Source organism: Puma concolor, chromosome D2, assembly GCF_028749965.1.
Source record: "Puma concolor isolate L17-30 chromosome D2, mPumCon1.1.hap2, whole genome shotgun sequence".
Lineage (NCBI taxonomy): Eukaryota > Metazoa > Chordata > Mammalia > Carnivora > Felidae > Puma > Puma concolor.
In genome coordinates this window covers 54,670,670-54,683,248 of record NC_141677.1, presented here as the reverse complement: position 1 = coordinate 54,683,248, position 12,579 = coordinate 54,670,670, and the positions used below count along the sequence as shown (strand labels likewise).

General features: G+C 49.1%; 1 protein-coding gene and 2 long non-coding RNA genes across 3 annotated transcripts; 2 read left to right on the top strand and 1 right to left on the bottom strand.

Moving 5' to 3' along the window:
* Window positions 1-876: 876 nt before the first annotated feature.
* LOC147576086 (uncharacterized) lies at window positions 877-2,811 on the bottom strand. The gene is made up of 2 exons (XR_015241744.1): window positions 1,976-2,811; window positions 877-1,832 (listed from the first exon to the last, which is right to left on the bottom strand). It is a non-coding gene; the product is annotated as an uncharacterized LOC147576086 (long non-coding RNA).
* On the top strand, window positions 2,673-11,975 carry RBP4 (retinol binding protein 4). The gene is made up of 6 exons (XM_086680395.1): window positions 2,673-2,828; window positions 2,976-3,104; window positions 3,206-3,342; window positions 3,503-3,609; window positions 9,479-9,691; window positions 11,680-11,975. Exons 2-6 carry the CDS (start codon window positions 2,994-2,996, stop codon window positions 11,715-11,717), a joined length of 606 nt encoding a protein of 201 aa, XP_086536521.1. The 5' UTR covers window positions 2,673-2,828; window positions 2,976-2,993; the 3' UTR covers window positions 11,718-11,975.
* Window positions 5,097-9,391, top strand: LOC147576085 (uncharacterized). The gene is made up of 2 exons (XR_015241743.1): window positions 5,097-7,825; window positions 7,856-9,391. It is a non-coding gene; the product is annotated as an uncharacterized LOC147576085 (long non-coding RNA).
* Window positions 11,976-12,579: the final 604 nt, after the last annotated feature.

Sequence of the window (12,579 nt, the reverse complement as noted above, 5' to 3'; positions counted from 1 at the left end):
TTTCCTAGGAGCTAGTGACTTGCTTGTTGCTGTATTCATTAAGGTTACACTATTCTGTTACAGGTAAACCCCCCAAATCTCAGCAGCTTAACCCAACGGAAGTTTATTTTTCATTCACAAAAAGTTAGTCACTGGTGGGGTCCCGGGTTGTGGCGTCTCTGCCAGCTGGCAGATGAGGGAAGAGAGACGGCACGGATGATTGGACAGGCAGCTTTTACAAGCCCTGTCTGGGACTGACACACAGCACTTTTGTCCACATTCCATCCACCAGACTTAGGCATGTGGCTTTATGGAGCTACAGGAAGTGGGGAGGTGCCTTCTGGCAAAAAAGTCTCTTCTCCACAACTCTCCACCATGGAAGAGGAATGCACATTTTTTGCTGGAAGACTAGCTCGCACCTCTGCGATAAGCGCTGAATCCTGAGAAATTATACTGTAGAAAGAATGACCTCTGGCCAAGTCTTTTTAAATAAATCTTTTATGAAGCCTACCTAAAGTGATTCATTTCAATAAAACAAATGAAGTCAAGGTCTGTTAAGTGAGTACCTACTAAGTGAAAGTCTCTTAATAAATCTCATGGAAAAGTTGGGGGAGGGGCAGATACCAAGATGAAAGCCTCATGGTCTGCCTTTTCCATGAAGTATGGCAGCAAATGAACTTTTGTGTATATCATCTATGATCCATAATTTAAAACATAACTTTACTTCCGGGGGGAGGGAGAAAAATGTTTGTAATGAGAGTATTTGTTTTGTTTTCTGATTGAACATTTTCACTCTAGGAAACTTTGGAAAGTACAAAAAGGTACAAATCAAAAAACAAAACCAAAACAACCTTCAAATGTCCTTATTCCTATCACACAGAGGTAATCACCATGAACATCTTTTCCTGTTTTTATTATATAGATACACGTATATTTGAAAAAAATTACTTTATGAGGACAAATTTCAAAGTACCGATGTTAAAAACATCAGTTGACCTGTATTCACCTATTTGCAGTCAGGAAGAAATTTGAGAGAGAATGCCAAAATAAACTGTTTTTCTTTGCTGGTATCTGGGACACCAAGGTTCATGACAGATCAATAAAAGAGAGAGAGGAGAAGGAACAGTTACAGCACCTTTACACATCTAACACATGAAAAAAACATGTTGCAGAAACAATCACCATACAGTGCGCTGAAATTCCCTGCATTTATTCAGCACGTAGCGTGTGCAAGGACCGCCAGCACATGTTCTAGGGGAAACAGATGAAAGGGATGCGGTTCCCGGGAGAACTTTTCTGGTAGTAATAACCATCCAAGGGCAGTTACACTCGGCCAAGAGCTCTCCCTCCATCACTGGACCTGTTGGAGAAGAAGCTGGAAGGGCTTGACTCTGGAATGTTGAGGAGGGGGTCCAAGCACTGATTGGACAGGAGAAAGATGCCCAAAAATCATTTCCCACCCAGGGTGCACATACACTGCCACGTGTACCTCCCCCCACATGGGCCCTGCAGGGGCAGCTCTTATTTGAGCTATTTGGGATGATTCGTCCTGTGATAAAACTGGCCTAACCAGAATATCTCCTAAGTAGCCGGTTGGCCAGAACAGGGCTTTCCTCCCTCTGGGGCAGTAAGGAGTTAAATGCATCATCATTGGCTCTCCAGAGACACCCTAAAGAGTCAAGTTGGGGGAGGAGGCAGGGATGGAGGGCAAGGTGGCAGGTGGAAGCAGAGAACCAGGCAGGTGGATGTCCAGAGAGTTCTAGGAAGGCGCCTGCTTCTTCGACACACCACTAACTCTCATTCAATCAAATGCTGCATCCTCTGACTTCTTTGACCAATGCGAGGAACGCTAACTTTGAAAGATACGACAAAAACATGGTCAGTAAATGGTACCATCAGGTAGGCAAAATAGCGTAACGAATCACAGCATTTTGCCTCAATTGACCATAGAATTTTGTTCGCCTCCCAGCTCCTGTCCACTCTTCAGCGAACCCACCTTAGGTATTTTGAAGACAAAACAAAATTCCACTATGGCTTTGAAATAAAATTGCATCATAAACAATTGGTAGACGTGTTTCAAAGCGGTTTGAGCGAAGTGCCACAGAGTAAGTAGGCGACCACCGAGGTTGCTCAAGTATTTCCTGCTCTGACCAGGGTTCGTTTCTGGAGAATATTTAACAGGGAGGATTTTAATGCTTCTAAAGATGTTGAAACTAAAGAACAAATATTGACCCAGAAAGTACCACAACTCTCCCGAAAGAGAGTAAAATACGTCCTTTATAAAATGAAAAGCTCCTTGGCCGAAATATCCCCAACCCCCTGCACAACTGGCCGTCGGAGGTTAGAGAGGCCAATCTGGCACGGGCCCGGGGCGCGGGCGCCGAGGCACCGGCCAGCATCCCGGGGTCCCCCCTCCCCCTGGGAGAGGCCACGGTCTTCCCGCCAGGCCGACCTGCGCCTGCAGCCAGAGCCACCGGGCCCCGAGGCCACCCCAGGCCGCAGCTGGCGGTCGCTGGCACGAGTGCCGGGTGACCAGGCCAGGGCTTGTATCCGCGGCTCGGCCGAGGCCACCCCGCGCGGCAGCTCTACCGCCCGCGGCGGCCCCGGAGGTGAGGCTCCCGCCCAAAGGGACCCTCCCTGCCCCGGGCGGCGGTGAGTCAGGTCGCGTTATGCAAGTGCTGGCCGGCCGGCCCGGCGCCTCCCCTCGGTCTTTCACCCCCGGCCGTTACGAAAGCGCGACCCCCCCTCCCGCCGGGGCTATAAAGCGCCCGGGCGGCCCCTGCGGCGCGCTCGTCTCCCTGGCTCCACGCGCACCACGCCGCCACCAGGCTTGCGCGCAGCTCCGGGCGGTGAGCGGCGGCGGGGCGGGGGCCGGGGGCTGCGAGCCGGCCGGGGGTCGCCGGCTGGCGGGCGGACAGGGCCGGGGGTCGCGGGCGGGGGTGGCGGGCAGGGCCCGGGGGTCGCGGGCGGGCGCTCACGGCGCGCGGTACCCGCAGGACGGACTTCTGGGCACGATGGCGTGGGTGTGGGCGCTGGTGCTTCTGGCCGCGCTGGGCAGCGCCCGGGCGGAACGCGACTGCCGGGTGAGCAGCTTCCGAGTGAAGGAGAACTTCGACAAGGCTCGGGTAGGTATCTGCCGGGCGGTCCCCGGTGCCCCGCGTTCTCCCTTCCCGGAGGCCGGCCCTGCACGCAGAGCCTCCAAACCCCGCACTCGCCTCTTTCGCAGTTCTCCGGGACCTGGTACGCCATGGCCAAGAAGGACCCCGAGGGCCTCTTTCTGCAGGACAACATCGTCGCCGAGTTCTCTGTGGATGAGAATGGCCAGATGAGCGCCACGGCCAAGGGCCGAGTCCGTCTTTTGAAGTCAGAGCCTCCCTCAGCCCCCCATCTCCAGCTGAGCACCCAACCCTGACTAGGGAGGGCGGGGGGGGGGGGGGGGGGGGTGGGGGGGGGTAGCCTCCGGGTGGGATGGTGGGAGGAAGCCCTTTGTTGGCCTGGCTCAGGATCTCTTTGGCTTTTGCAGTAATTGGGACGTGTGCGCAGACATGGTGGGCACCTTCACAGACACTGAGGACTCTGCTAAGTTCAAGATGAAGTATTGGGGCGTAGCGTCCTTTCTCCAGAAAGGAAGTGAGTAGTCAGTTCAGTAGGACCATCTCAGGGGATGGGGGGTCATACCTGGCCAGATAGCCGAGTTTCTTCTTCGGCCGCACCCTTGGAAAGAATGGTCTGTAAGTGGCAGGAACCCTGAGCAGGGCCTGAGGTTGGGGAGGTGAGATTGGGACTGACCAGGCCCCCTCCCTGCCCACTTTCCCTACCTCCAGCTTAGAAAACCTGGCCCAAGCTCAAAAGGACTTTGGGCTTGTTAGGTGACCTCCTTCTGCCATTTTCCTATCCAGCCACTGTGCCAAGGTGTGTAGCCTTCTCCATGCTCAGACTTCCCACCTCCCCAAGACCCATCCCACCTCACCATTCACCCTGGTTTTGTATTTCCTCCATTTCATTGGGCTGAATCCCTGAGACAGCTTGATTACTTGGGGCCCCAGCAGAGGCTGGGAGACCTTTATCCAAGGATGTGGGGAGCACTGTGCATAGGGTTGGCTGACTCCAGGGTGCCCTGCCTGCAGATGCTGAGATTCTGAGCCAGGCACAGTGTTCTGGGTGGCACTGATCTCTCTGCTTTCTCCCAAGCACCAAAACTCAGATGGGGGACAGACAGGGTGTTGAAGACTCAGAAAAACATCCTAAAATCTAGGCTGATCATAAGAACACAACATTTACCTGCCTTTTTGACTTTCTTTCCATTTCTCTTAAATTTCACATCTGGAAGCCATTTGGTACCCAGGAAATAATGCAGGCCAAGGGGGACATATCATGGGATCTTAGGGAGTTACCCCTACAAAGGGGGTTCAATATACAGATGAATAAACTGAGACCAAGAGAAAGTATTGATTTGCCCACGGTCATACAAGTTTGTGGGAGCCAGTGTCAAAAGCCAGGGATTCCAACTCCCAGGTAAGTAGTAAAAAAGTATTTTAAATAATGCAGCAAAACTTTCTAGAGTGATTCATTTAGTGTGAAAGATATGCGTTTCTGGTAATGAATTACAAAAATCAATACTGGGGGTACAAGATTACTAATTTTTAGTAAACGTGAACACATAATGCTCTGTTGCATTTTGAGATCCACTCTGGAAAGAACTAGGATTCTGCTGGTAGTGCATTTGGGAAGAGTGGGAGAGAATCCGATGAGGAGGTGTTGCCTCTTGTGTCCTACCCCCTCCTTTGCTACCAAACCAGATTAGTCTTGCTTTTACCTCTGGTAGGTTGAGATTCTACCTAGGATTTCATCTGGAGGCAAAAACACAAAAACAAAAAAAACTTAAAATCTTTAAAGCGATGGCTATAGATATTCAGTGAGATGACTACAATATGGAAGGCTCGGAATTCAGTTCCTTATGAGATTCCCTTTCAGGAAAGAAGCAGTGCTGGATAGTGGTCAAGCATGCAGGGTTTAAATTTTTTTTTTTTAACGTGTATTTATTTTTGAGACAGAGAGACAGAGCATGAACAGGGGAGGGGCAGAGAGAGAGGGAGACACAGAAGAGGGAGGGAAGCAGGCTCCAGGCTCTGAGCCATCAGCCCAGAGCCCGACGTGGGGCTCGAACTCACAGACCGTGAGATCATGACCTGAGCTGAAGTCGGACGCTTAACCGACTGAGCCACCCAGACGCCCCGAGCCTGCAGGGTTTAAAAGTTAGACTGCCTGAGTTCAAATCCTAACTCGACCCACTACCTGTGGGAACTCAAGTGTGTTCCTTATCTTGTCAGTGCCTCAGTTTCCTCCTCTACAAAAGGAGGTGATCATAGCCCTTGCCTCATGGAGTTGTCTTCTGTGGATGCAGTGAGTTGACCTGCAGAAAGTTAGAAAAATGCCTGAGATGTGTGTTCTCTGCAAGTGTAGATTATTAGTGCTTCGTTTTCTCCCCAGGCATGAGTTATATTTCATCTTCTGGGCACGGGATGGGAGGTCCCACAGAGACCATCAGTTCAAGCCTCTCATTTTACAAGTGAAGAAACTGAGGTATCTTTTAGAGAAGTGACTAGCCCAGGGCCACGTGGCTACTTAGTGGCACTTAGTGATACCTCTTTGCTCAGGGCATGAGCTGCCCCAGTGTTTTCTAAGTGTCCCACAGACCGTATGATTTGTTGTTTCTACCTTCCTGTTTCTACCTTCCATGCTTTGGGGCCTGGGGAGGTGGGGGGGCTTTTACAAACTCTACCATCTCTCCTTGTGCCAATTTCTTTCTTCCTTGATCTTGGTCTGGTATTAAACCCTGACTTGGTCAGGAGGGTCTGAAGCCTCAGAGAGTGACCTGCGTTCTTAGTCTCTCCCCCTCTTCACATGCTGCATTTCACCAAACAGATGTGTTTAAAACGAGGTACACTTATGCAGAGAAAATAGCTCAGGAACAAAGGCTCGCTAAATTTGTTGTCATGTTATTTTAAAAATAAATGCAGTAAATCTCTCAAGTTGAATATTAAGTGTCAGTGTCAGCAGACTCTAACACGGCTTGCTGCCCCAGCCTTGGGCGTGCTCTATCCTGGCCTCCTTCTGCCCCAGCTCTGCCAGCAGCAAACAGGACGTCTCAGGGGTTAAGGAATGCCATCATCAGCCGATCTCGGTGGAATGTAGGCTTTACCATTGACTAGCCTCTCTGAACTTTGATTTCCTTAACAGAAATGGGGATAAAGAATAGTTCCTATTTCATAAGATTGTTGGAAGGACAAATTAAGGTAATGCATGAAAAATGCTTAACCTGATGCATAATGAGTGCTCAGAAAATATCAGCTTTGGTCATTATTGTTTCGGACCATTCCTGAAAGACCTGGACAAAGACTCTCCTTTGTCTGTCTTCCAGATAAAGTCTGTCACTCTGCTGGTAAAGGAGCCTGTGCAGGCTACATAGCAATGTTATGTACATCAGTTCTTGAAACCTGGGTCCCCAGACTACCTACGTCTGGATCAGCTGGGTGCTTGTTAAAAGTGCAGACTTGTGAGCTCAAACCCAGACTTTCTGAATCAGAAACTCTTGGGGTCGGGCCCCAGAGTTGGCAGTTTTGGTATGGTCCTTAGGTATGCTCCTTCTGCACAGTGAAGTTTGAGAAACTGCTCTAGATAATTCAATCCAAAGATTATCTTTGCTTACTCAGGTTTCAAGGTCTCAGACTCCATTCACTTTGTCAGGGCCTGCTGGACTTTGGTGGGGGGTGGGGGGGCAATTAGAAATAGCATCACACCCACCATCCGGCTCTACTGGACTATTAGACCGAGAACTGGAGGGAGCTTTTCACCTGTGTGTTCACTTTCGATGATGGGAGGACACAGGTGTAGGATGCTGAAGGGACCTGTTCCTGGCTCACTGCACTGAGCAACAGATCTGCAAGGGAACCAGGTCACCGAGACAGCTCCGTCTACTGAGTGTTTTCTTTGTTTTTTGGACTGGCATTTAGTTAAAACCTCTAAACCCGTCCATGTGGGTACAGTATAGAGGCAGCTGTGGGGGCTCCTGGCCATATGGCCGCTGCCTTGATCACTCTCCCTCCCCAGCTCTGTTGCATGCAGACAGCTACTATCCAGAAATGTCTGGGGGATTCTGGCTCTACAGGGTGACCCACCCCCAGCTGCTGGGAGGGCGGAGGCTGGAGGACCAAGTTTATTCTTTCAAGTGGCGCTCAGGCAGTTCATCTCTTGCCTTAGGAGGGAGAATCTGGCAAGGATTGTTAGGATTTAAATTCTTCTTCTTTGAACTATTTAGCCAAAAAGAACCTGGAGATAAACCAAACCAACTTAGGCCTTTTTTTAAAAAAAAAAGTCAAGAACAGTAGTCAATTTTCTTAAAACCAAGCATTGAAAACTATTTAGTTCTTAAGTCAGAATTCACATTCTGGCAACAATCTTGGAAAAACAAAATTAAGCTGCAGATTTGCTGAGCTGACAGCTGCCTCGATCTCGAATTGGGGCAGCATTTCAAAGGAGAGCACATTTGTGTCTGAGGGGTTGGCCGCTGGGGCACCTCTGACAGACACACTGAGCCCCATCACCAGGGAAGAAATGACTTCATTTGCAGAGGAAGAAGACTTTGCCCAGAGGCTGGGGAGCCAGTGAGGGAAGGCCCTGGTCAGGGTGAGGCCCAGCAGGCGGCCCCATGGCTTCTGTTCCCGGCCCAGCTCCTGTGTCTGGGCACCCTCAGCTGTGGCCTCGGACCCTGTCCCGTGGGAAAGTCTGGAGGTACAGCAGTGGCTCACTGTTCCTCCTGGAGAGCCTGGAGTGAGCTGAACTGTGGGTCTGGATTCACACTGAAGCTGTCCTGCAGGTCTGGATTCACACTGTCCTGTGGGTCTGGATTCACACTGAAGCCCTCTTCAGCTGGCACTCTCAGGGTTCTCCGAGCCGAGAGGCACACCCTGAGGTGGCTTAGGTGGGTAGTAGAGGTCCCCCTATGCTTTCTGAGGCCGGGGGACCCAGGTTCCTCTGCATTCCTCTCATATGGAACCAACATAGAACAGGGACCATCACCTGCTTCACGGCTTGGGCAGGAAGGAGGTGGAGACACAGAGGCTTTTTGTTTCTTGTTTCTTGTCCCCTCTTTCCCCAAGTTACCTACTGCCTGGAATTAATGTGGTGTAGATGTTAGGCCTGTGGGCTCCAGCTCTGTCCTGCTCTTTGTGATCTTGGGTAAATTATTTAGTTTCTCTGTACCTCAGTTTCCTCATCTGTAAAATAGGAATAACAGTGTGGACTTTTGGGTAGACGGGAGGAATAGTTGTTTACACAGTGACTGATGCATAATTAATTGCTCAGAAAGTCCTAGCCATGGCTACATGTTAATGAGAATGTTAAATTAAGTAGAGATGTGGCACTTTTTAAAAAAGTTTTTAAAATTTTGTTCCTTTTTAAAAAGTTTATTTAGGTATCTTGAGAGAGAGAGAGCATGCCCGTGCACACAGGAGAGGCAGAGAGAGGGAGAGACAGAATCCCAAGCAGGCTCTGAGCTGTCAGCATGGAGCCCAGCACAGGGCTTGATCCCATGAACTGTGAGATCATGATCTGAACTGAAATCAAGAGTTGGATGCTTAACCAACTGAGCCACCCAGGCACCCTGGAGATGTGGCACTTTTTACCAAATATAAGGTATTCAGGTAAACCTCAATATTCATTGTTGTTTCCCCAGTCCAAATCTCTCAAACATACATTCTTATTAATGTTATTTCTTATCCTGCCTTTGTTGACATTTATACCACTTTGTGTACACTTCTTCATGGCTTATTACCTCCCAGCCTTAGGGCTAAACAAAATCTAAATTCTTGAAGGGCTCAGCTCTGCCTCTGTCAGGGGAGATCTGAAAAATACAAGCTTCTAAGAATGAATATGTGATGTCAGAGGGTGGGCACCTTGTGTCCTCAACACAAAAATTACTCTCTTTTGCCAGCATGAAGAAGCATGTCAGGTTTCTAAGCCAGAATTAGGGTGAAGCAGAAAAGCCGTGAAGGGGATCATCAGAATGGCATCCTCCAGTGGATCGGGGGGCAGCAGGGCAGCGAGAAGACATCAGCCACAAAGGCACAGACATTGTTAGAAAATGGATGGAGAAGACACCAGTAGAAAGGTCTATTTTGTGGTTTTCGATGGGCCCACATTCTCTGTGGTTCTTTGGATAGATACAATCACATTTATTGTCAGGGTGGGAGATAATCGTTGAAGTGAACGCGGCCCCCCACGCCCTCAACTCTAGGGTTCTTTTCTGCAAAGGAGAACAAAGGCTTTCTCATTTTCCCAGCTTTGTAAAAGCCATCAGAATTCTCTGTAGTCTCCTGTTTCCTAATGAAATAAAACCAGTTTCAGGAAGTCACCAGTTCCTTGAGCCTGCTCGTCAGTTTCCCTGGCACCTGAGTTGGCTGAGGGAGCGGCACTGGCAGTGTGGCTTTCTGGCTTGCAGATGATGACCACTGGATCATCGACACCGACTATGACACCTACGCGGTGCAGTACTCCTGCCGTCTCCTGAACCTTGACGGCACCTGCGCTGACAGCTACTCCTTCGTGTTTGCCCGCGACCCCAACGGCCTTCCCCCGGACGTGCAGAAAATCGTGCGGCAGAGACAGGATGAGCTGTGCCTGGCCAGGCAGTACAGGCTGATCGTTCACAACGGTGAGTGGGTGAGGGTCAGGGCACCGCACACTCTCCTGAGGGGTCAGTGGGCAGTGAGTTTGGGCCACAGGCCAGTGAAATACGGTGCTTCTGCCAGCGAGAGAAAACGGAGTCTCAGGAGCTCTGTTGGGCCCAGTTTGGTCCTTCTTGACCAGATCTTTCACTGGCCTTATCATGGGGCTGTTTCAGGAGGGATGGGCAAAAGCCCTTTTCCAAAACCCTGGCACTTTTAATTAAATCAAACTGCAGAGGACAGGCTCTTCCTTTATATCTGCTACCCTAGGCCTAGTCTGTGTGGCTACACTGCCCAAAAAACCATTTTGACAAAATTAACATTGTTTAGGGAGTCAGTAGCCCCAGTGAAGAGCCGGGCAGCAAATAATGGCCATTGCTGCCAAAGTTAAAGAGAGGGGTGCCTGGATGGCTCCGTTGGCTAAGCATCCGACTTCAGCTCAGGTCGTGATCTCAAGGCTCGTGAGTTTGAGCCCTGCGTCGGGGTCTGTGCTGACAGCTCAGAGCCTGGAGCCTGCTTCGGATTCTGTGTCTCCCTCTTTCTCTGTCCCTTCCCCACTCACACTCTGCCTCTCTCTCTCTCTCTCTCTCTCTCAAAAATAAATAAAAACAATTCTTTTATAAGTTAAAGAGAGACCTCGCCATAGCAAGTTTGAAACAGAACCATTTCAACAAATGCTCTTTTTCTCATATGGAACTAGAGTGCCATGAAATTGACTAGCTGGTTTTCCTCACTTATGTTTTTTGAGATTCCCCAGAACAATCGTTGAATCTTTTTATAGATGTTACTCTTATCTGATCTTTTTTTTTTAGCATATGTGCTGCCTAAGCGAGCACTACCCCTGTCTGATCTTGCTTTAAAAACCAGTAACATTTTGGAGGAAAGTGTGCAGTCTATTTTGAAATGACACTCACTCCCACGGGAAACTGAGTTTCAAAATCCAAATAGGGTAATGTTAACATGTAGAAAAAGAGAACAGAACTGAACTCCTCCATCAGTCATCTAACTAGCTGGCCCATGCCACACCAAACAGATATGAACCTAAACCAAACACATTAAAAAATAAGATTTTGATGCTCTACCCTGGGGGCAGCCTAAATGGAGGGTGCGCAAAGGATCTCACCACAGCCAGGCCCCACACCAAGCCCTTTCCCTGAATTATGTCACTTAATCCTCAGAGACACCTCATGAAGTAGATACTCTCATGATCCACATTCTACAGATGAGAAAACTCAGGCTATGAAAGATTACACCCGTTGCCCCAAACCTCCCACAGGTAATTGAGTTGGATGCAAACCATGGTTGTTCTGTGACCCCGACCCTCCTTGTAGAACCGCCTGCTGACACATGACAGAGGACATGGTGGACATTCTATAGAACCACCCACAGAGTGACTGAGGCCAGGCTGATTTGGCCTCCGCTTACTGAGATAGGAGGATATGCTCCCAATCCTTTGAAATGCAGTGAGGCGGGGCACCTGGGTGGCTCAGTCAGTTAAGCCTTCAACTTTGGCTCAGGTCATGATCTCATGGTTGTTGAGTTTGAGCCCCATGTTGAGCCCTGTGCTGACAGCTGGGAGGCTGGAGCTTCTTCAGATTCTGTGTCTCCCTCTCTCTCTCTGCCCCTCCCTAACTTGCACTCTGTCTCTCTCTCTCTCTCAAAAAAAAAACAAAAAAACCCACTAAAAATTTTTTTAAAGAAAAGATTCAGTGAGGCAATTTAAGGCACGTAAAAGGAAAACTTTAAAACAGCAGCTCCTATGCTGTCGCCTCTCTCTTGCCCCCGGAGAAATTCAAAGGATTTCAGAAAGCCTTAAGGATGCCAATGAATTACAGATGAATTACTGCCACGTCTAGCTGTAACCCTACAAGAAACATTTGAATAAAGCTGAGCCCTAAGGCCATCCTGACATACCCCATGTACCTTTAACATTGGGTCCAACTTTCTGTCATTGACTTTGTTTTCTGTATTTCAGGTTACTGTGATGGCAAATCAGAACAAAACATTTTGTAGCAACGTGGAGTTTCATTGGAAAAGTTCCCATTAACTCACTCAGCCTTCAACTCTGTCTTACCTTAGGAGTTTAGTTTCCCTGCTCTGCTCCCCTCCCCTCAGCCAACATGGAACCTTAGTACACATAAAAATATATGCGGTGATAAGTGAATCTGCACTCGTATGAATGTCTGCCTTCCTGGAGTGTCCTAAGGAATCGTTTGAGGCTTAGGATTCCAGACTTTGATTTATTAAAATATAGTCACCGGTTTGCTGTGATCTGGGTTTTTATTTGTGTTGTGTCTGTGTCAAAGTGAGAAGTCCTGCAGATGGTTGGGTACGGTGTGCTTTAATATACCAGGAGGGGCTCTTGTCTCCCAGCTCTTCATGACTTTTGGCCTGTTCTAGTGCCCAATCTCCATTATTAATGACTGTGGCTTCTCCTGACTTCCTGAAAAAAACGGGTTTCCCCATTAAGTGAGAAAGGCCTTAACTACTAGCCTGGCCAAGGCACTGAGGCCAAAAGAGGTGAGTGTTGGTAGGCCAGGCCAGCGAGCCCAAGGCCTCAATGTACCCAAGGTTCATGAGGTAGGTAGGATGGTGGGCTCACCACCAACCCTTCATTATTTCTAGCACTTAATTTACTTCTTTTTATTATTTTTTTTTAATGTTTACTTATTATTGAGAGAGAGAAAGAGCACGAGCAGGGAAGGGGCAGAGAGAGGAGGAGACACAGAATCCAAAGCAGGCTCCAGGCTCAGAGCTGTCAGCACAGAGCCTGATGCAGGGCTCATACCCACAAACTGCGAGATCGTGACCTGAAGCGAAGTCAGATGCTTAACCGACTGAGTCACCCAGGTGCTGCTTAATTTAGTTCTTATTT